The 27,983-nt window shown below is 33.5% G+C and overlaps 1 protein-coding gene across 1 annotated transcript in view; it reads right to left on the bottom strand.

The window, feature by feature from the left end:
• Positions 1-3,239: 3,239 nt before the first annotated feature.
• Positions 3,240-27,983, bottom strand: part of LOC109612449 (zinc finger protein chinmo-like) — a 146,554-nt gene continuing 121,810 nt past the window's right edge. Inside the window, 5 exon segments of the mRNA XM_059118414.1 lie at positions 3,240-8,343; positions 8,520-8,754; positions 9,489-9,642; positions 9,728-10,398; positions 10,464-10,681. Of these exon segments, the coding sequence (XP_058974397.1) occupies positions 7,454-8,343; positions 8,520-8,754; positions 9,489-9,642; positions 9,728-10,398; positions 10,464-10,681 (2,168 nt within the window). The 3' untranslated portion in view covers positions 3,240-7,453.

A 27,983-nucleotide genomic window follows, 5' to 3' on the forward strand; every position in this document is an offset into this window, starting at 1 on the left:
GCACTCCAGCATTTAAATGTGAAGGTGACCAAATCGAACAAATCTAAATTTATTCTAATATTTGATGCTATTTCCGACATTTTTAGCTTTCATTCAATAAAATTCAAAAAAAAATGTAAAAATTATAGCGTTTGACTTTGTTGGAGTTTTTTATCTCACCCTGTATATGTATGGGGCCAAACACCCTAAACTATTTTTAGAGCATAGGAGTTTAGGAATCAAAAACTTAATTTTTTATGAAAACGAAAAAGTTCCGTTATCGATATTTGCCATAGATTTTGCCTTTGCTTTCAAGGCCCATATAAAATTGGCCAAGAAGAAGATTAATTTTACCAAACTATATTTTGAAACTTGAAGATATCATGGGAATTTTATAATTACTATGGATTATTAATAGCCTCTTGCAATTGTTATTTATTTTTTTTTTTGTTTATTTCAAATTATTTATCAGTTTGCTTAGGCTTCTAATTTAGTGTTGATGTTTCCGTTTTTCTTCTCCGTTTGTGTGTCGGTGTTTTACAACTAAAATCTAGATAAAAACTAATTTAAAATTATATATATATATTTTTGTTAAACGAAAATTATAAGCTAAAAACATTTCTGAGGTATATGAGTTCCTGTGTGCGTGTGTATTACTTAAAATAATAATAAAAATAATATATATATTTTTTTGATTTGTTTGAAACAAAGTCGTATAACTAAACTTAAACTAACCAAGAATATGCAACTAAATATAAGAAACATAATAATAATAATAAAAAACAAAACAAATGAATTTGTGTTCCAAGAACATTTTAGATATTTCAACCAAAAAAAAATCCATAATCTTTTATATATATCTATAACTGTTAAAGAGGCACTGCAATATTATCTTAAAAATAATAAAAAATTCAGACTCCAGGAACAATATTACAATACCTCCCGTTTGGTAAACAGTTGTAAATGATATACAAAAAACAGTAACTTTTTCTTTTTTGGAAAATAGCTAAAAATGTTCGAAAACATAAATATGTATGTGATTTGAAAGTGGAAATGCTTCCCAGACTTTACAGAAAATGTATTATTGAAATACAAGGAGGTAATTTAACGGTTGGTTGGTTGGTTACATAATTAGTAGTGTTTTTGGATAATGAATACAATATGTTTCAAAAAAAGGTTGGGGAAATATTGCCTTTTTAACAAATTCGAGAGGGAAAATAAATCAAAAATGAAAATAAACTAATGGGGGTTATTGTTTGTTTGGTCTATGGGATAGGGGTGTGGCGCAAGGAATTGCAAGGAAATTGTTTAGCGTTTGTGGTTTTCCTTTTTCTTCTTCTATATTTTGTATTCATAATGTTAAAAGTAAAATTTAAAATAAAATAATATTAATTACATTTATAAATTTAAAAAAAGTATATATTTTTTTAAATCTATATATATTTAAAAATAATAAAATATGCAAAATTATCAATGGAACAAATTTATTTTCTTTTTTTTCACATAAAAACTGTGAAAAAAATAATCCAAAATTATTTGAAATATATTTTTCATTATTTTTATGAAAAACTAAAGGAAAGTGAAATTTGTTTATTGATAATTTGCTGATCACAGAACAAATGGTTTATAGTTTTTCTTTTGATATCGATATTTTGTTTTCAGTTAATAATGCAATGATACATAAACATAATGTGAATGATTTTTTATTGATAAAAAAAAACGTTTGCAAGGAACGTAACTCAAACTTGGAATGTTATTAGAATGACTCACATATTATATTTTAAAAACATTGCAATAATGGAAACGTTTTTTTGAATCTAACTGAATTGGCTGAAGTGGTTTGTGGTTATATATCTAGAGATACAATTTGTTATCTTCATTGGTTATATGATTTTGGGTCATTCTCATTTTGTTCCAGGTTTGAGTATTGTTGTTCTAAACGTCTATTACAGGGTGGGGTGAAAAAACTGCAACCAACTTCAGGCTGCTGTCATTTCTTAGCCACTCGTCCAAGAGCTGGTAAAATTATTCCAGTGACAGCTCATTATATTGTTTACAAGCGTACAAAAGCATTTCGGTGAGAATTTTCCAGAAAAAAAGTTATTCATGGTGCAATTCAAGCGTGATAGTGTGATTTCTTTATATTTGAAAACCACAAGTGGCTAACCTTAGAGCACTCCAGCATTTAAATATAAATTAATGGTTCGAAAAGCAGAAATGGTTCGAAAAATAAAGAACCGACTTGATCGAAACCCGCGTCAGAGTGGCCGAAAAATGGCCCGTGAGCTGAACATATCGCAATATTCCATTCGGAAAATATTGAAAAATGAGCCATTGAAATTCCAAAAAGTGTAAGAACTTACACCGCAACAGGATGAAAATGGCCTCAAAAGAGCTAAAGTGTTGTTTCGCTTGTCCGAAAGTGGTGAACTGCCGAATTCGGTTTTCTCCGATGAGAAAACATTCGTTGTCCAGCAGTTTGTAAACAAACAACATGATCGTGTTTACCTGCCAAAGAGGTCAGCTGAAAATGTGCACCTTCGGTTGGCCAACAGAACTCATGCGCCGGCCATGGTAATGGTGTGGCCCCAATAACTGCCGATCGTCGCTCTCTGCTCGTATTAATCGACCGTGGCATCACAATAAATGCAGAATATTATCTCGAAAATAATCTGGAGGGTGTGTTAAAGCCTTGGGCATGCAAACATTTTGGTCGCAGACCTTGGACATTCCAACAGGACTCAATGACGGTTTCGTTGGCTGTTGGTTGAAGGCCATAATTCGTGTCAAAGGTGGTGACCATTCGAACAAATCTAAACATATTCTAAAATTTGATGCTATTTCCGACATTTTTTTGCATTTTTGCGACAGTAAAATTAAAAAAAATTTAAAAATTATGGCGTTTGACTTTGTTGCAGTTTTTTATCTCACCCTGTATAATGTGGTTGCAATTTTCTTTTCATTTAAATTAAGAAACCATTGCTATTGTTAAACTATAAAAAGAAATTAAAATGTTAAAATGTTGTTGGAGCATGCAAATAAAATTTGTGTGGATGGCAAAGGGATCTCGAACTCTTTAGTTTCCTTTTTTGTGGTTAATGGTTTGGTTAAAGTCCAATCCATTCCTATTCGGAACTAAGAACATTCGAAAATCTTACCATTCACACAATATCCCTGGCATGCGGATTTGGGTTGGGGGGGGGGGGGGGGGGTAGGTGAATGGTATTGTGGTCGTGGAAAATTTCTAATGGAAGTGTTAAAATTATTAACTATTTTGGCTATTTGTTTTTGTTTGTTTGTATAAAATTATTTCTTTTTTTTCATAATATTTTCTTTTTGTTTTATATTTCGTATATATCAGAGTTTTGAAAGGCTTCTTTAAGGTTCACAGAAACAGAACATATATGGTTGTAATAGATTGAATTAATATTTTTTTCTTTACATTATTTGTTGTTTGTTTTTTGTTTTTCTGTAATAAGAATTATAATATTATATAAAATATTTATAATGCTAAAAGTTGTATGGTTTTCTTTTTGTTTTGTTATTAAATTATAAACTACTACATATGTTGTTGGTATTATAATTATAAGTGTTATGTTATTTATAATATAATTAATATATATTTTTTGTTTTCTTTAAAACAAAAAAAAATGAATTCAAAACTTAAAAGCGCAATTGTATTATTTTTACAAATTGTGTTTGTTTTTTTTTTCAAATATTGCTTTTAAAAGAAAAAATAAATGTGAAAAAAGAAAAGAAAATTTCTCAAATGTAAAAAAATCATTTTTCATTTTTTTGTTAAGCCAAAAATGCAATTTTGAATTTTGATAAGTTTTGGTTGGGTTTTCTTTCGCTCTCTCTCTTGTTTAGAAAAGTACAAAAGTACAAATTTTGTTTCTTTTTCGTTTTCTAGATGGTTTGTTTTTTTGAAAAACGTTTTTCAAAGGGTGTGCCAAAAGGAATTTTGTTAGATAATGTCTTTAGTTTTTTTTTCATGTTTTATAAAGAAAATGAAAAAAAACGAAATAAACATTAAATTAATTTTTGTTAAAATAGTTTTTTTTTATTTTTAACAAGTTTTATGCGAACGTTTTTGAATTGCCTTGTATTGTAGTTTATTTATTTATTTATTTGTTGCTTTTTTTGGTTATGTAGTAGTTTTATTTTGTTGTTTTATTTCATCTTTGTCTTGTTGCTGTTGTTGTTTTGTTAACTTTTGTATCTTGTGTCTGTCTGTGTGTGTATGCGTGTATTTATTTATTATTTTCTTATTCTTTTTCTTGTTACGTTTTTAATATTTGATTTAATAAAAAAATTTAACTACATTTTTAAATATTTTTTTATTTATATTAATTATAGGCACCCAATTTACCGATTTCTTATTTTTTGTTGTTTGTATGTTTATTTGTTGTTTACAATTAATGTTTGTTCATCTTGTTGTTGGTGGTTCTTTTTGTGTTGTAAGAGAAATTAAAGAAAAATGTTTTTGTTTTTCTGAATTTCTATTTTTGCTATTTTGTTTGGTTTAGTTTTTGAATTTTGAATGCCGAAAAGGGTATTTTGAGATTTAGGTGTTGTTTTTTGTTTTTTTTTTTTTTTTTTGTGGTCAAAGGAAGCAGAGATTGTAGGTTCCACAGCAAATTTTGTCCCATTAAAGTTTTAAATCTCAAGCCATGTTTATATGGAAATATCAAGACAGTTGTCTTTCTAGATAGGTCATAGTTCAGCCTAAATTGTTTTAGTGCACCATCTTAAGTCTTGTACTAAACCAAATCCTTTGGGCAAATGTAAATAAGTCCTTATACAGGAAAAACATTGCTGACAACACAAATATCAGCCAATAATTGTCCATAATATAGACCACCTTAAACTAATCCTTACAGCATGCCTTGAACTCATTGGAATACAACTGAAGGAGTGGTCTAAAGTCGTCTTCAAATGCCATGTTTTATACGACCTGAAACGTCTTTATATAAGGCCAATAGAAAGTTATCTTTATGAACCCAAAGTTATATGAATGGACGACCATAAGGATGCTTCAAAACGATATGTCTTCTTAGACGAAATATAATTCATTCATGTGGAGGACTGTAGAGCTTGATTTGAAGGTTACCAAACTCAGCAATGGCAAAAAAACAAATGACTCCAAAGGAAAATCGTTAACTTTTTCCCTGAATGGTGAGATTAACTTAATTTGTGGACCCCAAATCGGAATGTATCTGCATTCCTTATATGAGATATAACATCATCATATTGTCCTACAAAACTGCTTCGCGTTTTACCTCTGCTTCTAGAACTGAAGAACAAATCAAAAAAGAATGTAATTTGGTGTGTGTTTGTTTTGCTTTTACTTTTGTTGGTTAAATTTTATGCAGCCAAAGATAGTGGTTTTTGTTTTTCAAAGTTTGAATTAGAATAAGGACTAAAGGTAAGCTGTACTGACAAAAAAAAATTATAACAAACTACAGTTTTGTTTTTAAATAAATTGTTGTTGTTTATGATATTATTAAAGGAAGTTACAGAGTTGGAAAGTCTCACTTGAAAGGGTAGGGGCATGGGGGGTTAACATTTTATAGACTTGCGAAACTTTCAGTCAACTCTGATTGGTTGGTTTTTATTTAATCATATTATTGCAGGTACTTGTGGTTACTATTTCCATGTTTGTTTGTTTGTTTGTATCCATACTATTATTATTTGCTATTGTTGTTTTGTATAATGACACTTGTGGTATATATATATTTAAATGTTAACTTAAAATAACAAAAAAAAAACTAAAATACTTTTGGAGTTGTATAAATAAAAATAATAAATTTTTTAAGCTTGAAAGCTTTTGTTGTTGCTTGTACTATTGGAAAATAAAATTGAATGAAAAATAACACATGGACTAAAAGAGGTTACAATATGGGCGGATGTTGTAATGTCAAACAACAAACCCGAAATAGTCTTCAAATTCTACAATAATTTCTTCTCTGTATTAGCTGTAGAAATGGAAGCCTTCGAATCGAATAGAAGTTATTTTCCATTGCTTAGCAATTCTAACGACTGTACTGATTTTGATAACTAATCTGTATTGTATTTGATTCTATGACCATCTTCGTACCATAAAGATTCAAATATTCTACAAAGCCTTATTTCAGAGAAAGTATCCTTTGGCAAAATTTCCCTTAAGTGATTATAACTTTTCAGTCCATGTGTTAAACAGCATTGTGTATGGGTTCGGAGAGGAAAGTTGGAGATTTGAAATTATGTGGTGTATTGTAAATTAATGATATAAACTATTATAGTAAGTATTTAAAAATAGTCAATGTTTTGTTTTTTTGGCTATTGCAAAAAATGGCTTAGTCTTGAGTTATTGTTTTTTTGATTATTTCAGTTGCAGTTGTAGTTGTTTGTTTGTTTTTTAAGGTACTTTTGTAATATTGCATTTTGTTATATTGCTATTGTAGTTGTTATATGGCTGGCTCGTCATAGTGTTGATGGTTGTTTTGTGTAGTTTTGAAAACAATAAAAAGAATATATAACTTAAAAAAATAAAACGTATATATATGTTTTTATCAATCCAAAAACGTTCAAACTTTGTTGTAATTATTCTTCTTTAGACTTTTCATTTTTTCTTTTGAATTTTAACTATTATTTCTTTTTTATTTAATTTAAGGCTTTGTTTGTTTCTCTTTTCATTTCATTCCTTCAATAACGTTCAATATGTAAATTCATGTTATTTTCTTTGTTTGTTTTCTTTTAAATTTGCATTTTTCTTTTCTTTTTTGGTTTTGATTTTGTTTTTTTTTTTTCAATTCAATTAAATTAAAGATCATCAACAAAAAGAAACTAAAAAATATTATTAGCACCCTGAAAACGATTTTTCAGTCGGATTCTTTTCATAATGATTATTTGCTTGATTGATTGATTGTAATTCATTCATTCATTCTTTCATTGATTTAGTTTTCTTTGCTATAAAATTTGCATTTTAACGATTTTATGTAACAACGAGAAAATCGTACTATTTGTTTTTCTTTCTTTTAACAACAATGAACACGGAGAAATAATAATTAAAATGGAAACTGAAAAATTCTTGGCAAACTAAACGATTACAATTACAAAACAAAAAACAAATTATTCACACATTTTTTTATAGTAGCTCTGTACATAATAATGACAAATTAGTTTACAGCTTTTAGGCTTTCTTCGGTTAAGATTAGAACATAAATTTAGCATTAAAAGAGTTTTGGCGTTTTAGTTTATCTCTTTTTTGTAGGCTTTCCACATGTTTCATATGCTTAACAAAGCCTTTTAGGCCAAAAAATAATATTTTTGGCCATATTGTTTTATTCCATCCAGCAACAGCAGTTGCAACAGTAGTTTTCTTAATATTTAGGCATTTTCTTTTTTTTACTCTCAATGAGTGCTGCGCGATTTGAATGAAAATTGATGTCAATTTCTTCATTCACTTTTTGTAGAGGCTAATTCTTTTTCTTTAACATTGATCATTCTGATCATCGTTGTTGTTGTTATTTTTCTCCTGCTGTATCTGCGATTCTTGTGTAACAGTTTGCTGCTCCATCGCCTTCTCCTGTTCCTGCTCCTGCTCGTGCTCTTTTGCAACTTCTGCCTTCGGCTCCTTGTTGCAGGAAGAATTTGTGTAATCTAAGGGTTTGTCATCTGAAGAATCCTGGTTATTTGTTTCTTTGCTTAAATTTTGACAATTAAACGATGATTCCGCAGATTGCAAATCCTCATCTTCTTCCTCCTCTTCAACTCTAGATTTGGACAATTCTGAATTAGCCACTTCAGCGGATGTATCCATAGAGGTTTCAGTTTCTGTGGTATCCATTTCATGGCTAAGATTTTTATCTTCATCATCCTTGGTTAGATCTAATGTTGACTCGGTTTGAGCCTTAGTTGGCGATGTTGTTGTACTAGCAGGAGGAACAGCCGGAGCTGTCATGGTTGGAGAAGTAATTGGCGCCTGTGGTTGCTGTGGTTGATCACCACCAGCATCTCTGCGCTGCATACACTTCTCCAGTGCCATTTTTAATGACTTGCGTTTACGTTGTTTATTAGCCTCTTTTTGTGCACTCATAACTACTGCTGCCGCCGCTGTTGCGGCCGCATCCTATTGTGAATGATTGGCGGCCGCAGCTGCAGCGGCAACGGAAGCTGGGGCAATGGTGGCACCAGCACTCAGGCCAATCTCTTGTTTGTGTTCTCTTGCAATGTGACGGCGTACGGTATTGTTGCGTGTAAATGTACGTGAACAGAACGGACATGGCACCCGGATACCCTGATGACGTTGCCGTATATGCGCTCGCAGATTTGTCTCATAGCCATACAAACGATCGCAATACAAACATTTAAGTTTCTTGCCTACAAGTGTATCCAAATTAGGAACGAACAAAGCGTTTAATTGTGTTTTTTTTTTTTTTTTTGGGTGTGTTGGAGCGGAGGGAAGGAAAAATAAAAAAATAATTTGTTTTAATTTTTCTTTTGCAAATTAGCCAATTGTTGTTGTTGAAATTAAAAAACAAAAAACTATTACTTACCATCAGCTGTATTTACCATGCCACTGTTTTTATTATTCAATTTTGTGGCATTCCATACATTTAACATATCGGCGGGTGGTATTGAAGCCGCTAAACTACCGGGCAAAGAGCCATCAGGATTTTTTAGGCTCTCCAATAAAGCGGTTGGTGTGGTGGGTGAGGTATTTGAGGTGGGTGGTGGTGGGGGTGAATAGTTGGAATTTTCCAATTTAACCCGTAAATCTTCAGCACAGTTCTAGAATAGGTTAGAAAATATTTAGTTATGAAACAGGATTTCAATCAGTCAGTTCCTAAGGTCCGTTGAGTTTTTTTGAAAGCTTTTTGTTTTCGGGGTCTGAGGATTGTTGTATTGGAATAAAGTTTCTTCATGAGCTTTTTAGCTGTAACCTATCTTCAGTGCCTCAGATCTTTTGAATATTTATAAATCAATCCCCAGGACTTAATTTAACAATTAAATCTAAAAAGGCTCTTATCTGAGTGTTGAAATTGAGTTTTGTTTTTGTTGAAACTATGTATTCTCAAAATTGGATATTTTTCGTTGGGATAGGATATTTTTAACATTTTTATGGTTGAGTTTCCAACAAAATATCATCTTGAATATATGAAAAATTTAAGCCTTCAATCCTGACATTCTTTGAACAAGCTTGAGTCCTTAGTAAACATTAATCCGCTTAAAGGAGGACTTTTTTCTAGTGGAAACCCACATAGTTTCTTTAAAATAAAAATTAAAATAAGTAAGATCAATTCACTCAATGAAAAAAAATAGATCTCAGGTCCTGAGGAATGCTTCTGTAGGAAAACATCAGTCCTCGTTTATTTTCAAATCGGACAAATTACGCGTTGAAGATTTTCTCTAGATGAAACAATTACATTACAAGCCCTGACGTATGCATTTCTCAGCCAACGAATTTTTTATTTGGAGTCTTAAAAAACTTTCTAAGCTCGTAACCCATCCCTTTTTCTACTCACCTCTCTGGGATCATCTAAATCTTCATGATCATCATCGTTGTTAGCCTCTTTTGTACTGCCATTATTACGTTCCATTTTAACCGATCTATCCAATGTGCCGCTATTTGTATTACCATTGCCTCCTGTGGTGCTGGGACTGTGATTATCGTAACGACTGAAATCCATAGAAAAACAACAACAACAACAACAATTAATGTTTACTCTTAAAACTAGCTAAAAATCTCTTCACAAAAAATCACCTCGATTGTGGCGATGCCCTTTCCGAATGCATTGTATCTGCCTCTGTTGGTGCTGTCGACGATGCACTGGACGATGGTCGATGATAGGGAGGTTTACTGATCGGGCTTGGACACTCTGATGGATTTTTCGAACCGTCTCTCAGCACACTGCCACGTACTTCCTGTTCGGCATAGGGACTGCGGAGGGCACGTTTACGCAATGGTTCATATGAAATTGGTCTATACATGGGCGGCACATATGAGGACATATTTCCCAATGTTGAACTACTGGGATGCATGAGTGAATCGCATTCTTGTTTCAGACTACCGGTAGAGCTACCGAGATGGTGAGCAGCGCCAGCGCCGCTACCTAAACCAGCGGCAGAGCTACCACCAGCAGAACTATTTGTACCCGATGGTGGGCCACTAATTATACCTCCTGTACTGGGACAACGTTCGGGTAAACCTAAATTACCGCCACCACCTCCGCCCGGTGCATTGATGCCGCCGGCGGAACTGTTTATGTTACCCGAACCCAAGCTGGAAGAGCCGGTTAGACTGTTGTTGCCAGCACCGCTAATGCTGTTACGTATACTGCGTCGGCTGGGGGAATCCAGCAGCGAAGAGGATTCAATGTGTTGCTGAGCCTGTTGGGCTGCCAAACGCCCTGTTTCCGTGGACAAACCTTTGACCTGCATTAAAAAAAAGAAATTGTTCATTGAATTACTTGATCGATAGCAGAGCCTGGTACATTTACCTGTAAATTTTCGGCAGATTTGAGGAAACTGTTGAGGGCCTCTTGTGAGACATGTACTTCACCTTTGTACATAAATTCGAGCAATGCCGCCATGTTATCGGAGGACGTTGCCTCCAGTATGACAACACATTGTCCATTTGTGGGTGTTGTCTCAAACAGATCGGCAAATTTTTTCGAACACGCCGCCAATATTAATTTGTGAGCTTTGAAAACAGTGCCTGAAAGGAAGAAGAAGAATACTTCATTAATTTTTATTCAAACACTTTTAAGAAATTTTGTGAATAAGAATGTATAAATTGTAATAATATATTTTCCTAAAAGTATGCTTTAAAACACACTATAAATTGTGATCTTTATTTAGAGTTTAAGAAAATCTTAAAAAATAGAAATGTCTACCCCTCTTCATGGCAACCAAGAAATATCTACGGCAATTTCCTTGCTTTTCGAGAGAAAAAACAAAAAAAAAAGAAAAAAACAGAAAGGGAAACTTCTAAAGGCATATTTTTAAAAACAATTACATTGGCCCAGCAGGAGTAACAACATGCCAAGCTTTCCAATCTACACTTGATACATCCCACTGCACCACTGCCGCTCCCTCTCTACTGGCTAAGAAGATATTTAACGATTTGACAGCTGTTCAATTTTCCCACAAATGTTTTGGTGCCATAGCGAATGACAGGAACCCCAAAAATTGTGTCGAAGAGAGGGAGAACAAACAACAACAAGAGACATAAAATATTTCACTTTTACTTTGAGTGCATGACACGAAGACGTTTGGTTCCTTTTTTGTGTCTGCTTCTTCATTGGAGCGAGAATTTCGGCAGGAAAGAAATAGAAAGTGGGTGGATGGTTGGTTGGATGTTTGCATGAATGCGATATTGGTTGTCAAAAAAGTTGACTGCTGGCAAACTGTCTTTTCAAATTTCTTTAAGTATAAAGTTTGTGAGATACAACAAGTGCCCCATAAACAATCACGAAAACAACAACAAAGAGAAGGACGACGCAGCATAGGCAAGAAAATTGGTGCGTCGACTTGGTTGGTTCCGCCTGAACAAAGGTGTATTGAAATGTTGTAATAAAAATGCCAAAGACATGAAAACATTGCCGTTTTTTTAGATAAATAAATAAATAACTAGTTTGTTGCTCTAGAGGAGTTGGGTTGTGCTCTTTGCGTGTAAATGGAATTTAGGCTATGTGGGGTTTAAAAAAAAAGAATAATTTTACATAAAATAAGGGTGAAAAATTTGTACCCCGATTTTTAGATAAATTTAATGAAATGGGCAACAATTTTCACGGGGCGGATTAATTGTGCACCAAATAACCAATATCAGTCCTAATGAACTGAATTTTGGCACATCCGAACGAATTCAGTCTAGAAGCAAGTACATCAAATTTGGTGAAAATCGGTTCAGATATAGCTATAGCACCCATATATATATATTTCATCCGATTTGGGGTTTAAGTCCCTCACATTCGTAATATGCATTGGACAACAATGATATTGTATTTGCCTCCCATATATTAGTTCTCTCTGGATCCAAATTATAACTGCTCTAAGGCCAAAGGTTGATAGGAGATATGATCGGCTTCAAATAAATTATTTTGTTATGGGAACTCTACATGGTAGAATTTTATGCCAAATAATTTTGTTGATTATTTTGACTTGCGACGATCCCGTTTCAGGGGAGTTTTTAGCAATTTTTTGAAAAAAAAAAGTATCAAAAATACCCCTTTGGGGACTAGCTTGGAGGTTGACAAATATATTCAAGATATTCCTCGTATTGTTATCTTTAGTACTGCCGAAGAAAACTGATTTCAAGGAATCTTAATCCGAAAATTCCAAAAAAATGTAGAAGAGGGGGAACTTATCCCCTTATCCCCAAAACTTATCCTTATAATTTGCTGATAATATGGATAATGTAAATCAACAATGTGGGTAAAAAAAATATGTTTATCCCATAATTCAAAAACATTGATTCTTAAGATTTTTTCGATTTTGAGTTTGGGGTTTGTTTCCATCCCACAATTTCGTGTAAAGATTTGGCGCGTTTACATTTTCAATGGTCGAAAGATATTTGTTGTGGTGGTGGTTCTTCTTTTGGCTGTTGTTGTTTTCCTTTGATGTTCATGGTTCAAGACCAAGGAAATTATTTCTTTATGTATATACCTACATAAATACATATTTACTTGGCCTTATTTTCCTCGTTGATTTACCCCAAACACTGATGCCTGATTTTCTTTTAGCATTTTCTCTTCATCCTGTGTTTGTATGTATTCCCAGGTCATGAGGGGGTGTGGGCGGTGTGGTGCGGTAGCCCAGCATAGATACATATTTTCTCTGAAAATTAGGTATGTATGCAGGAAAATACAAGTATATATGTCTGTGCATCTTGTTTTGTTATTTCTATTAAATATATGTAACGTTGTAACGCGTATTGTAAAGTATATACATTTGTAAACCCCCCAAATCCCGCAAAACAACTATATGGTATGACATGATTTTTATGGGTTCAAGGTCTTGTCTCTATTTTTTTTTTCATTCATTCATTCATAATAAAAGGATAACTTTCAATTTTATTCATATTCTTTATATTATCTTGTTTTTATTGTTTGTTTGGTTCAGTTTTTTTTTCATTTCGCTGTCTTCTTCTACTTTAATATTTAACATATATACATTGGTATAAAGGAATGTTTATGTTAATAATGTATGTTAGATGCCGGCGTTATACATTTTTTTGTTGTTTTTTGTGGTTTTCTATTTTTCTGCCCACCAGCATTTCTGTGGAAACGTTGTCAACACGGTCTTACAAAATTTAATGCGAAAAAATGAGGTTATGTATGGTAAAGGAATCGTCATATTCTTGTAATTAGATATTCTTCGGTTTCAAAGAATGAAGATATTTAATAGAACAGGGAAACTTTATACAGGGTGAGATAAAAAAACTGTAACAAAGTCAAACACCATAATTAGCATTAGAAATAGCATTTTAGAATAAGTTTAGAATTTATTCGAATTGGTCACCTTTAGCACGAATTATGGCCTTCAAACGGCCAATGAAACCGTCACAAGCTGCCGGAAAATTGCTCTGCGGTATTTTGGTCCATTCCCGGCGAAGCGCTTGCTTGAGGTGATCGACACTTTGGTATTTTTTAGTCCCAAACTTGCTTTCTAAAATACAATAGTGCAACGGATTGGTATCCGGAGAATTTGGTGGCAATTGTGCTCTGGAAATGAAGCGAGGAACCTAATTTTGTAACCATTCTTGTCCTGTTATAATGTCCAAGGTCTGCGGCCAAAATGTTTGCGTGCCCAAGGCTTTAATACATAATATTTTCGCGATAATATTCGGCAATTATTCTGATGCAACGGTCAATTAATATGAGCGGAGAGCGACCATTGGCTGTTATGGCGGCCCACACCATCTTGAGTTCTGGTGGCCAATCGAAGGTGCACATTTTAAGCTGACCTCTTTAGCAAGTAAACACGATAATTTTGTTTGTTTACAAACTGCTGGACAACGCATGTTTTCTCATCGGAGGAAACCAAATTCGGCAGTTCACCTCTTTCGTCCAAGCGAAGCAACTCTTTAGCTCTTTTGAGTCAATTTTCTTTCAGTTGCGGTGTAAGTTCTTGCACTTTTTGGAATTTCATTGGCTTTACCCCGAGCTTATTTTTCAATATTTGCCGAATGGAATATTGCGATATGTTCAGCTCACGAGCCATTTTTCGGCCACTGCGAGGCGGGTTTCGATCAAGTCGCTTTTTTTACTTTTCGAACCATTTTTGCTGATGTTGCTTTTTTCTTCCGTCCACTTCCTTGACGTCGGGCTATGCTACCAGTATCACGTTAACGGGCGATGGTACGAGTCACAAAAGATTTATTCACATTTAAATTTTCCAGCCAAATATAAAAAATCACACTATCACGCTTGAATTCCATCACGAATAACTTTTTTTCTGGAAAATTCTCACCAAAAAGGTTCTGTACGCTTGTAAACACTCTAATGAGCTGTCACTGGAATAATTTTAACAGCTGTCGGACGAGTGACTTAGAAATGACAGCAGTCTGAAGTTGGTTGCAGTTTTCCCATCTCACCTTATACAAATGGTACAATAGTTTGCTATTGATTTTTAGTTGGTTAAATTGTTCAGGATAAAATCATCTTAGTGGTCATAGTTATTGTAGCTCTATTGTTTTGTTAAATATTCTTTTGTACTTTTCTTCTAGGATGTTCCTAATTGCATATCTTTGAAATGTATACTTTACATCAGAAATCCTTAAATAAAAGTTTTCAAAATAATTCATATATTTTAAAGGTTCATTAATCAATCGTGTACCAATGTAAACACGAGCTGCTTTATTATGAACTGCTTTATTTAAAAAAAGTATTTGTTTTTAATATTTTTGTCGCATAGTGTAATATTTATAATGTCACAGGTGTTCAAAAGTACTTTTCAAGTAGATTTTAATTTAAGAGCCTCAAAGTATGCTTTGAAATTTGTAAAAACATATATAAAGCTTTGCAAACGAATTTCAAATGGGGAAACAGTTTTTAGAAGAGAACGAAAAAAAAGAATGTATTTTTTAAAGCAAAAAATTTAAAATTGGAATTTTGGAATAACCCAGCAATTCATATTGTTAGTTATCAGAATTAATAGTTTAATTAATATATAATTTTCTTCATATTTAATCTCAAAATGAACAGAAAACTCTATGTCATGCCACCACACACATACAGTACATATCTATCTGTATATAAAGCATCAAAACCTTAACTATTCAACATCAACAAAATTATTTTCACACTTTTTTCGCCCCTCGTAACTGATAAGCGATTCAATAGCAGCCGCATAGTGCTGTTCATATTCCCCCCCGATCCCAACCAAATGCACGCGCTGCAAAATAGCACTGAATTTAGGCCACATACAAAATAAACTTAAAAAAGAAAACAAACAAGCAATACAACAGCAAAAAAAAAACACTAAATACGAAAAATATTCAGAAGTAGCTATATACTATTTTGTTTGTTTCTTGTTTGACGTTATATATGGCTGCAGCACTTCATAGTAGTTGTAGTGCAAATGTGCAAAAAAAAGAAAACAATTCGCTGAAAAACAACATAGAATAGGCAGGCGGCAGGCATATGATTCACCAGCTGGCTCCGACAAAGTCGTGTGATAATAATTATTGAAAATATGTAATCGAAACAAATGAAAATTCCTAATAACATTTCAATTCTTGATAATAAAAAATGGGATTTTTATTTTTTTTTTTATCATATTTATGTATAAATACCGATAAATATATATAAATATTTTTAGTTACGACATAATAGTGAAAATACTTCAGACACCTGCGTGGGCATCAAGTACCACACCCACATTTGGTTGATCGCCACAAGCCCATGCGTTATCCGCCAATCGGAGTAGAGCCATGTTACATTTTTTGTTGAATCATCGTGAAAACACACAATTTTCATAGTATTGTTGGTCGGTATTTGTTTTTTTTTTTGCACAATAAACTAATTGTATTGCTTATAAAAACGGATTTGATATTTTTTATTGATTAAGAATGAGTTTTTGATCTTCTTGGGCTAGAAAAGGCCACATTTAAAAGTTCAAAATATGAAACAAACCATGGCATAACCATAAAGGTAGTATAACTTAAAAGGCACTAGGGGAAATACAACTCTGTACTAGAGTCTAATTGTGTCAACTAGACATGAATAAAATATTCCACAATTCTTTATAGAAGTACATTACCTACGAAAATGCATCTTATAACCACTCCAATTATTTAACTAACATTCTTTACTTCTTTCAAACATTGCATTTTTAGTTTGAAAACTACATCAGAAAAGGTTCATAAGTTCACAAAGGAAGTAGTTCAATTAAGTTATTCACTAGAAATGCGAACTAAAATCAAAGTCGTTCCCAAAAAGGAATAAAATTTCTATTTGAGTAAATAGGCTTAACTCCACATTTCTATACCTTCCACCATACATAGTATGGAGGGTATATTAAGTTCGTAATTCCGTAATTTTCGACCCTACAAAGTACATATATTCTTGATCAGCGTAAAATTCTAAGACGATTTAGCCCTGTCCGTCTGTTGTTATCACGCTAGAGTCAACACGAACTAAGATAGGAAGCTAGAACTTTGCACAGGTCAGCCTTTTGTCTGCAGGCAGCACAAGTTCGAAGATGGGCTATATCGGTCTACGATATCGTATAGTTTCCATACAACGTTGTCCCCGATTTTCGGTATTTTGATGATTTTAACCACATTTTTCAATGGAATTGTCTGAAATTCTACACAAGGAGTTCTTTGTGACTACTTTACCTCCAGCAAAAGAATTCTGTATATTCTCTCTATATATATTCGGCATTTTGATGATTTTAGCCACATTTTAAATTGAATTGTCTGAAACTCTACACAAGGAGTTCTTTGTAAGAACTTTACCCCCTGAACGAGAATTCTCTATATATGTACACGATATCGTATAGCCACCGTATAAGGGTACCCCAGATATTCGGTATTTTGAGGATTTTAACCACATTTTTCAATGGAATTGTTTGAAATTATACACAAGGAGTTCTCCCTGAGTACTTTACCCTCTGGAAGAGAATTGTCTATCGTTTAGTATAGCATCTACGTTTTAGTATAGCATCCATATAAAGCTACCTCGAGATATTCGGTATTTCCAGGATTTTCACGACATTATTCACTGGAATTGGGCACTGGGCACTACAACCTATGATGGAAAATTATCTATGCAGGTCCAGGTCTTAGTATAGCCCCCATATAACGGCATCTCCCGATATACGATATTTTGGCGATTTTAGGGATATTATTCGCCGGAATTATTTTAAATTTTGTATTTGAAGTTCCTAAAGGGTACTACAACCTATGACGGAAAATAGTCAATGCAGGTCCTCGTTTTAGTATCGCCCCATTCAACGGTACCTCCCTTTATTCGGTATTTTGGTGACATTAGCGACATTATTCAGCGGAATTGCGTAAAATTTCGTATTTGAAGTTCCTAATGGGTATTACAGCCTGTGACAGAAAGTTGTCTACGCAGGTACAAGTCTTAGTATAGGCCCCATACAACGGTGTTTCCCTTTATTCGGTATTTGGATGATGGGAGCGACATTATTCACCGAAAAATTACTTATCCAGCACCAGGTCTTCGTATAGCCAAAAAGTTGCCTAACTTAAATGCCGACCTCTGAACATTTTTGCGCCCTCACAATGGCAGCCTCAAATTCATCCCTGGGCCATGGTAACAATTAACCGAGACCTTTTGACGCCTTTAACACAAACATTGAACGCCTTTAACACAGGGTTTTATAGATCTATGATTAATCAACTTTACTAAAATACATGGAAGAATAATACAGGTAGTCGCATCGACAAAGCTGCTGGGACAATAAACTGTTAAACCAATTTTTAATTTGAAATTTTTGAATAAAAAGTTATTCAAATTAGTAAAAATTGTTGAAACATGCAAATTATAACAACCTCCGATACGTGTTGTATAAGAAAACTTAAAAAAAGATATACTTATTTTTGACATATCAACGTCAAAAAAAAAAAATTGTCTTCACACTCAAACACAAAATGCAGTCAAGGAGCAACTAAAATTATTAATACTTTTTTATAATATTTGTTACATAATCTCTGTTTGGTTGCCCTATCATTTCTAAGAATTTTTACTGGAATCAGCTGATTGCTTGCAGGGTTTTTCTCCTGGAATGCTGTATGTTTACTGTATACAGTTTTGTAGCAAAAGAGAATTAAATTGCGCTACTCTTTGAGAAAGAAATTTGCTGGTCAATTCATGAAGCATAAATAAAAAATAGAGTTCTATAGTTCAGTAACGTTCATGTAAGGCCATGTCTGCATGGAACGCATTTTAATAAATGTGCATAATTGATTTGTCAAATCTATAGATTGCATACCATGTAAACGACGCATTTTCATAAAACGTACCTTTACGGTGGCAGTATGTCACACACCCCTTTGTTATTATTCATTACCACTTATATGCGTAATTTCCAGGAATCAGAAATTGTGGTAGGCAATAGCCACCTATTACGAGTACTTATCTATTTCTACGCATTTCCTAATTTCAATGTTTTCCGTAATTGCGTGTTAGGTTGGAGAAGTATTGCCCATTTTCATTCATTCATGTGCATGTAGTTGCGTTCATGCCCCTCTTGTCATGGAGAAGAAATTATTTTCATTGCCAGAATACAACACTGAATTCGAATTCGAACTCACAGCGAATTCCTAATGCGTCACAAAATGAAAAAAAAATTATCCCGTTTCTACATTGGAATGTCGTTCGTTGCAAATACCTCTTGCACTCTTTATAACTATATTATTTTAATCTATTCGATTGGCGCGTGTACAATTCTGTTATTTGCCCAAAAATTCTATTGTGTGTATTAGTGTGACCTACTAAAAACACATATACAAATAAATGTGGCGAATTTTTTTTCGGTTTGTTTATCAAGTTCTTTGCGCGTATTTGTTTGCGGTTATTATCAAAATTCGTCACAGCCATCGGTCGGGCAAGTGCAGTTGCGTCGTCTTTGATATGGATGTGAATAAAAAAAATACTAATAATAATGACAATAACAGCAACAATAAAATCATATAATCAAATTCACACACAGCCAGCCAACTAGTCATTCAATCACTCACTCAGTCAGTCAGTCACACTGGCTGTCTATCTTTCTCTCCCTCTTGGTGTATAGTAAACAAATCGACCTATTTTTAATGAAACAGCTTCTGCAGCAGATCGTCGCCTCAACTATATGTGTGAGTCGATCCTTACTCTCTACCCCTTAACAAAAAAAATTTGACAATCGTCATTCAACTACGATCAGCAATAACACATTTGCCTACATAGGCAACCAAACCAACTATATAGTTCGCATAACATTCAAAAATAAAAAAAGAATCAGAAAAAAAATAATTTCAAAACAGCCGGTTAAATAGAAAAAATAAACAAAAAAAAAAGAATAATACAAAAACAAATATAAATAAAGTGTACCACAAATAAATAAGAGCCCCGAAGAGAGTTGGCAACTTCGGCTTGGTGAGACAAGTAACGTATTTACTGCTCAATGCTTTTGCATGCAGCAGCAGCCAAGCAAATGTCATTTGGGGCGATGCTCTTCATTCATTTAAAATTGTTGGGCATTCTCAACGGTTATAACACTCAACAGTGTGAGTTAAACCTTCATGGGAAAGTGTCAATTGAACAGTGATGCCAATGTAAATTATGTTTGATCCCGCCAAACATAATTGGAAATTACAGTGTGAGATAAAAAAAAAACTGCAACATAGTCAAGCGCCATAGTTTTTACATTTTTTTTTTTAAATTTTATTGAATGAAAGCACAAAATGTCGGAAATGGCATCAAATTTTAGAATAAGTTTAGATTTGTTCGAAATGATCAGCTTTGGCACGAATTATGGCCTTCAAACGGCCAATGAAACCGTCACACGCTGCCCGAATGTTGCTCTGCGGTATTTTGCCCTATTCCCGGCGAAGCGCTTGCATCGACACTTTGGTGTATTTTAGTGCCAATCTTGCTTTCCAAAATACTCCAGACACAATAGTCCAACGGATTGGTATCCTGAGATTTTGGTGGTCATTGTGCGCTGGAAATGAAGCGAGGAACCTAATTTTGTAACCATGCTGAATCCTGTTGGAATGTCAAAGGTCTGCGGCCAAAATGTTTGCGTGCCCAAGGCTTTAATAACCCTCCCTGAAGTTGGTTGCAGTTTTATCATCTCGCCTTGTATATGCTTTTTTATTCAGTAATTATCGTACATATAAAAAGCGACACATTGTCATTACCGATCACATGTACAAAAACGAGACACAGCAAAACTAACCCCACCAATGACAACACACCATGACATGAAATTTATTCTCTGAAGTTATATATCGCTGTAGATCTGTTGTGAATGTGTGTGTGCGGTGGCGAATCAGCCTTATTTTTTCTAAGAAGGTTTTTTGACGCAAAATATTTTTATCACTTGTTGGGTAAATTCTAAAAAATTAGGTTGTTGTTCTTAGAATCAAATGGCATTTCCGTATTGTATGCAGAAATAAAGTGAGAGAGAGAGGGAGAGTGAGAAAATCGTGTAGATAAGAATCTGAGAGAACGAAAAGAGAGAAAATTGTCCATTTATTTTGTTTTGATTGCAGTGGATTAACGGAAATATTTCTATAGAATGATGCAATTTTTGAGAATTTCTTTTATTTTGAAATATGAAATACATATTTATCTATATTTTTTGAAAAAAAAAAAAAAAAAAAAAAAAACAACGAGAATGCTGTGCAAAGTCCACAAGGAAACGTATGTATTTTTGTAGTATTGTAGCTGAGAAAATAAAATCAATTGGAAAATGTGAATGAATCTTTTTTCATCATCATTTAGCAAATTTTACTTGAAATGGTTAAAATGTTGGCAATTGACATTCTCCACTGCCTAAATCGATAGCTCCTGGTTGAGTATGGTTTGATAAAAACAATCCACCGTCTGACCGGAAACAAACACATAAAAACAGAGGACATGAATTTTCCTTGCAAATAATTCTTTAAAAAAATATAAACCAAATATTACATTGATGAACTTTTTAAATCCAAGCTTAAAAAATACTGCATTTTTTTACCATGCGTGCAAAAAAAGAAAGGATTTTGGAAGAATTGCCAAACCCATTATTATTATTATTTTTTGTTTCAGCCAAGAGTATCGGCAAAGGTATGGTGAAGCAAAAACGGGTATGGCTGTCCATGACGATGTCTATGTTGTTGATTTTCAATATCATAACAAACATTCAATATACACAAGGATAAAAACTAAACTTAACGAAAAAGAAGGAGTAGCAACTCAAAATCCATTTTAAAATGCCATACCATTTGATATCTAAGGTAACACAGTCATGCGTATGAAATTTCCATTTAAAATGGAAATCCATTTTTGTATTGGTTTGACGAATTTTAGAATTGAGGAAGGAAGGGTTCCTTTGTGAGAGGGGCAAGTAGATGGAATTCGACAAAATTGAGTGGAATTTTGGATTTGAAAATTTGCTACAATTTACAAAAATTATGACATTTTTTTAAAAAAATATCTATGATGAATTTAGTCGAATGTCCATGACAAGTAAGTGCTGAAAAATGATATGACAACGGATTAATGAAATATGTCATGTCAAAGACCTGGTGACTATCATCTGTCACGTTACTGTAAAAATCATCAGTGATACACCTAAAAAAGTCCGTATGAAAAATTATAACTTATATGATCCAATCGATGATTTGTCATCGAATATTTTGCTGGGTAGCTTAGTTGGGTAGCTATGTTGAGTTTTTACTCGACCCGTCCCTTTCAACGCTGGTAGATCTCGTAATGCTTGCAAGGATTGTGGTTTTCTTAGTTGGATCCGATAAAGACGTAGTTGGTGTCCTGGCCAAATATGAGAAGAAAGTCTGGAGTGAGCAATGACCGGTATTTTCTCGAGTTAGGCGGATTTAAATGTGAGATAGTCGGAGTTACTGCATCTTTAAATACCTGCCAAAGTCATTTTTATACCCTCCACCATTCTATGAAGGGTAGTGGGAGTGCTTGATTAGCACGATTTTTAAATTAAGTTTACTATTCACAATTTTGGTATAAAAATGGAAGTCTATAGGAGTATTCGGCAAGAGTAAAATCTTATATATTTCTCAATTTTACTCCCCCTCGAAAACGGGCAAATAAAACGCTCTTATTCGAGTGGCTTAGGGGAAAATATAATCGATTTTATTTTGATATTTGTAGAAGCTGAATCGATATTTGTAGAAGCTGAATAGAAACTGGTATCGATCGAATTCGAGACCTTAGATCTCGAATTACGAGTGCTGAGCCATTCTGCAACATATTCCCTTACAAAGTCAAAATAGTACCCGGCAAGAGTAAAATCTGCTTGATTTCGAGTATATTTCGCTCCTAATCGAAAAGGAGCAAACCACACTTGCGCTTATTCGTTATAAAAATCAAGAGTATGCCTGATTTCTGTTTTTAATCGCAGTAGTACTCCCACACAAATTAGAATAGAGAATAAGAAACGCTAGATTTCGGAGCCCTGATTAGAAGTGTTGATGAGGACACTTTCTCTTTCCTGGGGGTTTCCCCGATTCCATATCTCCGAAATATTGACTCAAATTCAAGTAAAGAGTGAAACTCGCTTAAATTCGAGTAAAGAGTGAAGCTCGCCCGAAGAGGAGCGGGAGTACTCCTGGTTTCGCTCGAACAAGGGCGAGCATGCTTTGCTTGTTTTTGAGTGAGAGCAGATTTTACTCTTTTAGTTTCTGTCATGCAATTGTCACTCTTCGAGCAATCCCGCTAGCGAACAAGTTTCACTCTCAAGTGACATCGAGAAAATCTGTGATCTGGCCTACACGCACTCCTTATCGTGTATGAGTTGGAGGGGTTTTTTTAGGTACTCTTATGCAATTCATTATTATTCAAATTTCACCTGCAACTTATTTGAAATTTGTTGAAAGTAATGACAAATGTCAATCATTCCAAAAAAAACTCTAGCCTCTAAGGGTACGGACACTTTTCCAAAAAAAGTATGAATTCAAAACAGTAAACCTTTGTAACTAAAATACAATTGAATTTACAATAATATACAAACATAACATTTTTTTCGTGACAGCCACTGATATAGTCGCCGATTTTTTTCGCCAAACTCTTACCCAAACTGAAATTTCATAAAAAAGATGGCCAAAAATTTATATTCATTTGGTTTATTCTGCTTTGAATCAATCAAGCAAGTAGAAAAAATGAATCCTGCTGCTGTTACTATATTTTTTGATTAAAAATTTGCCATCCAATGAAAAACGAATCATACAATCTACACATTTCCGCCATCAGCGTTCGTCATATACGTACATGAGACGAATGGTTCTCTTTATTTCTCCCTCCCATCTCTCTGGCATTTAATCCTTTCTGGCCAGTTCGAAAATCCTTTTGAAAAATCCATAAATGAAAGTAGTCACTCGCCCATACAATTTATTGAACAAGAAATGTTTTTTCTTCTTTTTTTTTTTGGGAAAGGCATGGAAGGGATGCATCGAAGAGTGGGAGGGGGTTCGTTGCTTTTTTTTTTGTTTTTTGGTTTGGAGACACATTTGTGAAAATTGTGGTTTTTTAATATGCACATATTTCTATTTAAAAATCCTACAACCCCAAAGCCCAGGTCCCCAAAAAAATGTTGCACAAAAAATTTGTAATGAAAACAAAACAAATCAAAAAATTGTGTTCTCCAGTATTTTTTGGGGGGAATTATTTGGGTGAGGTTTTAGTATACGATATGAATTTTTGTTTGATGATGACAATTCATCTGTCTCGAAGGGACCCTCATATACATATATGCGCCAATGAATTGTGGTAGGCAGAATCTTTTTAGTAGAGTTTTGCAGTCCAAGTCCAATGAAGCGCATTACCCAGTTATATACTGGGGGGAGGTTGGTTGTTTTTTTTTTTTTTTCAGAACAATAACACATTCTTATATTAATATTCATCATATCCAAATATTTTTCATTATTTTATGTATGTCCATTTTATGTCTTCAAATGTGAATTGTAATGCCCGTAATGAATGTGTTATTGCGGGCATTGCAACAAGCGGGGAGTTAGAGAGGGGAAATAACATCTGCATTTTTTGTTAATATACTTTATATGAGAAATATGGCTCAAGGCGATTGGAAATATATTTATGTTGTCCCTTTTTTATTCTGACATCAAGCGAAAGTGTTTCATATTCATATATGATATTTAATGGCAGAAAAAAAGGACTTGAGTATTGAGAGGAAGAAGGGGTGGGTGCGCACTCACCACTAAAATATTACTTTTCTAATGGATGTGTTCATATTTTAGTTTGAAAAATATTAATGAAGGTTTTTAAGACTCTCTAAAATTGCTGTATATTGAATAAAATTAAATATTAAAAAATTGATTGCATACTTTCAGGCGAATTGTTCTGAAAATCATTTTTACAGCTTATTTCTCTAGAGATCTGTTTTTAATATTTCCTAATTTACGATAACGTTTTAAATACATATATTTTTATAAAAATAGGTGACCTTTAGCGAGTGTAAAGCTGTCTGGTAAGGATGAAAGGGGGTTGGCGTGCAATCACTACTAAAATATTACTTTTCTAATGTGTCTGTTCGTACTTCAGTTTTAAAAATAAGGATAATAATAAAGGTATTCAAGACTCCACATAATTGGGGTATATTTCAAGAAAATCAAAAATACATTGCATATTTTTAGGCGATTTTTTTTTAAAGGAGAAGAATGGGGGTTGATTCGCACGCATTACCATCAGATAACATTTCTTTTGCAATGGAATTGGCTTAAAATCCACACAAGGCATTCCTTCTGAGTACTTTACATCCTGAAACAGAATTGTCTATATTGGTGCACGATATCGTATATCCCCAATATAACTGTACCTTCCGACATTCGGTATTTTGATGATTTAAGTCACATTTTTCAATGGCATTGTCTGAAAATCTACTCAAGTAGTTCCCTGCGAGCTCTTTACCACCTGAAAGAGAATACCCAATATAGGTCAACGATAGCGTATATCCCCCATACAACAGTGCCCCCCGATATTCGGTATTTTCAAAAATTTTAGCCACATTTTTCAGTGGAATAGTCTGAAAATCCACACAAGGAATTTCCTATAAATACCTTCGGTACCTCCCTATATTCGGTATTTAGATGATTTTAGGTACAATATTCACAGAAATTGTTTAAAATTTCGTTTATGAAGTTCCTTATAGGTACTACAGCCTGTAACGGAAAATTGTCTTGGCAGGTCCACATCTTAGTATAGCCCTCATACAACGGTACCTCCCTTTATTCTTTATTTTGATGATATTATTGACATTATTCATCGGAATTGTTTCGAATTTCGTATTTAAAGTTCGGAATCGTTACTACAGCCTATAACAAAAAATTACTTATCCAGCACCTCGTCTTCGTATAGCCCCCACATAAAGGTTTTCATTTGAGCGATATTTTTTGACGGAGTTTTTTTTTTGTTGAAACTTTCAAGTTCCTTCTGAATGGTGGAGGTTATAAAAAGTTCGGCCCGTTAAAACTTAACTGATTTTTTATTTGTTTTTAATGTATATGTTCATACTTTAGATTCAAAAATAATAACAAAGGTGATCAAGACTCTGCAAATTAGCGAATATTTCCATGAATTCAAGAATATATTGCATACTTTAAGGCGATTTTTTTTGTGAAAATCATAATTTACTGCCCAATTCTCTTGAATTCTATTTTAAATATTCTCGAAAATGACGATGACGTGTTAAATACATATACTATTTTTTTATTTAAAAAAAGGTCACCCAAACCTTGGCGTCTTGGCGCAATATCATCAATATTGTTGTTCTGCATTTAGATATTTCATCAAAGACCTATATAATATTTAAATATATGTACATAGACGCATACATACATACATACAAACATTCACATTTGACATTGATTTCATTGTTTTTTTCGTCCTTTCGTTTGCATAGATATCGCGTCGTCGAGTTTCTTGTCCTTTCACAATCTCGAAGCGGCGCAAATATTTTCTTGTCGTTTTATTTGGGTTTTCTTTCGATTATTGCCTGTCTGTTTGTCTGCCGGCATTTGGTTTGTTTTTCTTTATTATTGTTATTTTTTTATTAGCATTTCATAAAATTTGAAGAAAAGTCATAATAATAACACCAAGGAACGTGCATAACCATTCCTTTGCCGGCACCTTTGAAACACACGAGAAAATAAAAGGGACAATAATGCAAAGGCAAACAAAAAAAAAAAAAAAAAACGAAAAAGAAATCAAATGAAACATCAAGATTGTGTCTACAACGGCGTCACGTCATTATTATTGGGTTTCTTGTTGTCGTCGTTTTTGTATTCTTCTCCTGAATATAATATAATCTTATGTTAGGTCAGGTATTTTTTATTAGATTTTTGTTTTCGGCCTGTAACCATTTTTTTTAAAGCTATTGTGATTTGTGTCAAAAAATATTAAAACAGGGAAAAGTTGAAGAGGCCAGAGTAAACATGAATCTTCAATAAAATTAATTTGGTATTAAAGGAAAGATGCGGCCTAAAAATATGCAACACTTTTGATTTTTATTAAGTTTTGAAAAGGGTATGGCCAACTCTTACCGTTGAACATTGTAGGAAACAGGTGGATAAACATAATAATTGTAAAAAATATAATTCAGCGATTTTGAGTGTGACGATGAGAGTGAACTGAAAAAATCCAAAATTTAGCTAAAGATTCAATACTTGAATCTCATTGCTGTAGCATTTCGCTAGGGGTACATTTTTTTGGGAAATATAGAAAAATAATTACGGTTCTCAATCCAACGCATTCCAGTCCATTACCCCATTACAAAACTACTAAAAGTATTCAATCTTTTTAAGAAAATTCCAAGAATTTGATAAAAGTAATACAAAAGGAAGTTTTGTAAAAGATTTCTTGCATTTATTCTGCTAAAACAGAATCATTATATCCTAAATATATACAAAGGCATACAACCATAAAGATTAGGCAAAATGCAGGCAAATTACCAAAGAGTATGCCCATAAACTCCTAAAGGTATGCAATGTTTTTATACTCTACAGCACATTGAGTTGTAAGGGTATTATGTCTTTGTGCATTTGTTTGTAACATGGAGAAGGAAGAGAGATAGACCCATGGTTACTTTTGAGGATCTTCATAGAATAACTTTCTGAGTCGATTGCATGTCAGTCCATCTGTCCGTCCGTCTGTACATGTACGTTTGTGAACAAAATGCAAGTCGCATTTATTATCCGATTGAGAAGAAATTTTCCAAATAATATTCCTTTGGCCCAAGGACGAATGCTATAAAAATTGGTGATAATCGGATCAGATTTAGATTTCAGGTTAATTCTGCACCACATGGTCAATACCAGTTCAAATTACTTGAATTTTGGCATATCCGACCGAATTCAGTCTAGAAGAAAGTACAACGATTTCGGAGAAAATCGGTTCAGATATAGCTATAGCTCCCATATATATGTTTCATCTGATTTGGTGCTAAAGACCCTCATATGCGTAATATGCATTCCACAAGAATGATTTTTGGTACCAGATACCTTATGAGGCTCAAAAATACCTACGTTAAATTTTATCAAGATCGGTTCAGATTTAGATATAGCTCCAATACATATCCTTAATCCGATTTCAGGTTTATTGTGCACTAAATGGCCAAAATCAGTCCGAAAGTCCTGAATTTTGGTACATCCGACCGAATTCAATCTAGAAGCAAGTATATGAAAATCGGTTGAGATATAGCTATAGCTCCCATATATATGTTTCATCCGATTTGGTATTTAAGTCCCTCACATTCGTAATATGCATTCGACAATATTGATATTTGGTACCAGATGTGAGATACAGCCCAAAAAT

This window comes from Musca domestica, unplaced genomic scaffold (assembly GCF_030504385.1).
Source record: "Musca domestica strain aabys unplaced genomic scaffold, Musca_domestica.polishedcontigs.V.1.1 128, whole genome shotgun sequence".
Classification (NCBI taxonomy): domain Eukaryota; kingdom Metazoa; phylum Arthropoda; class Insecta; order Diptera; family Muscidae; genus Musca; species Musca domestica.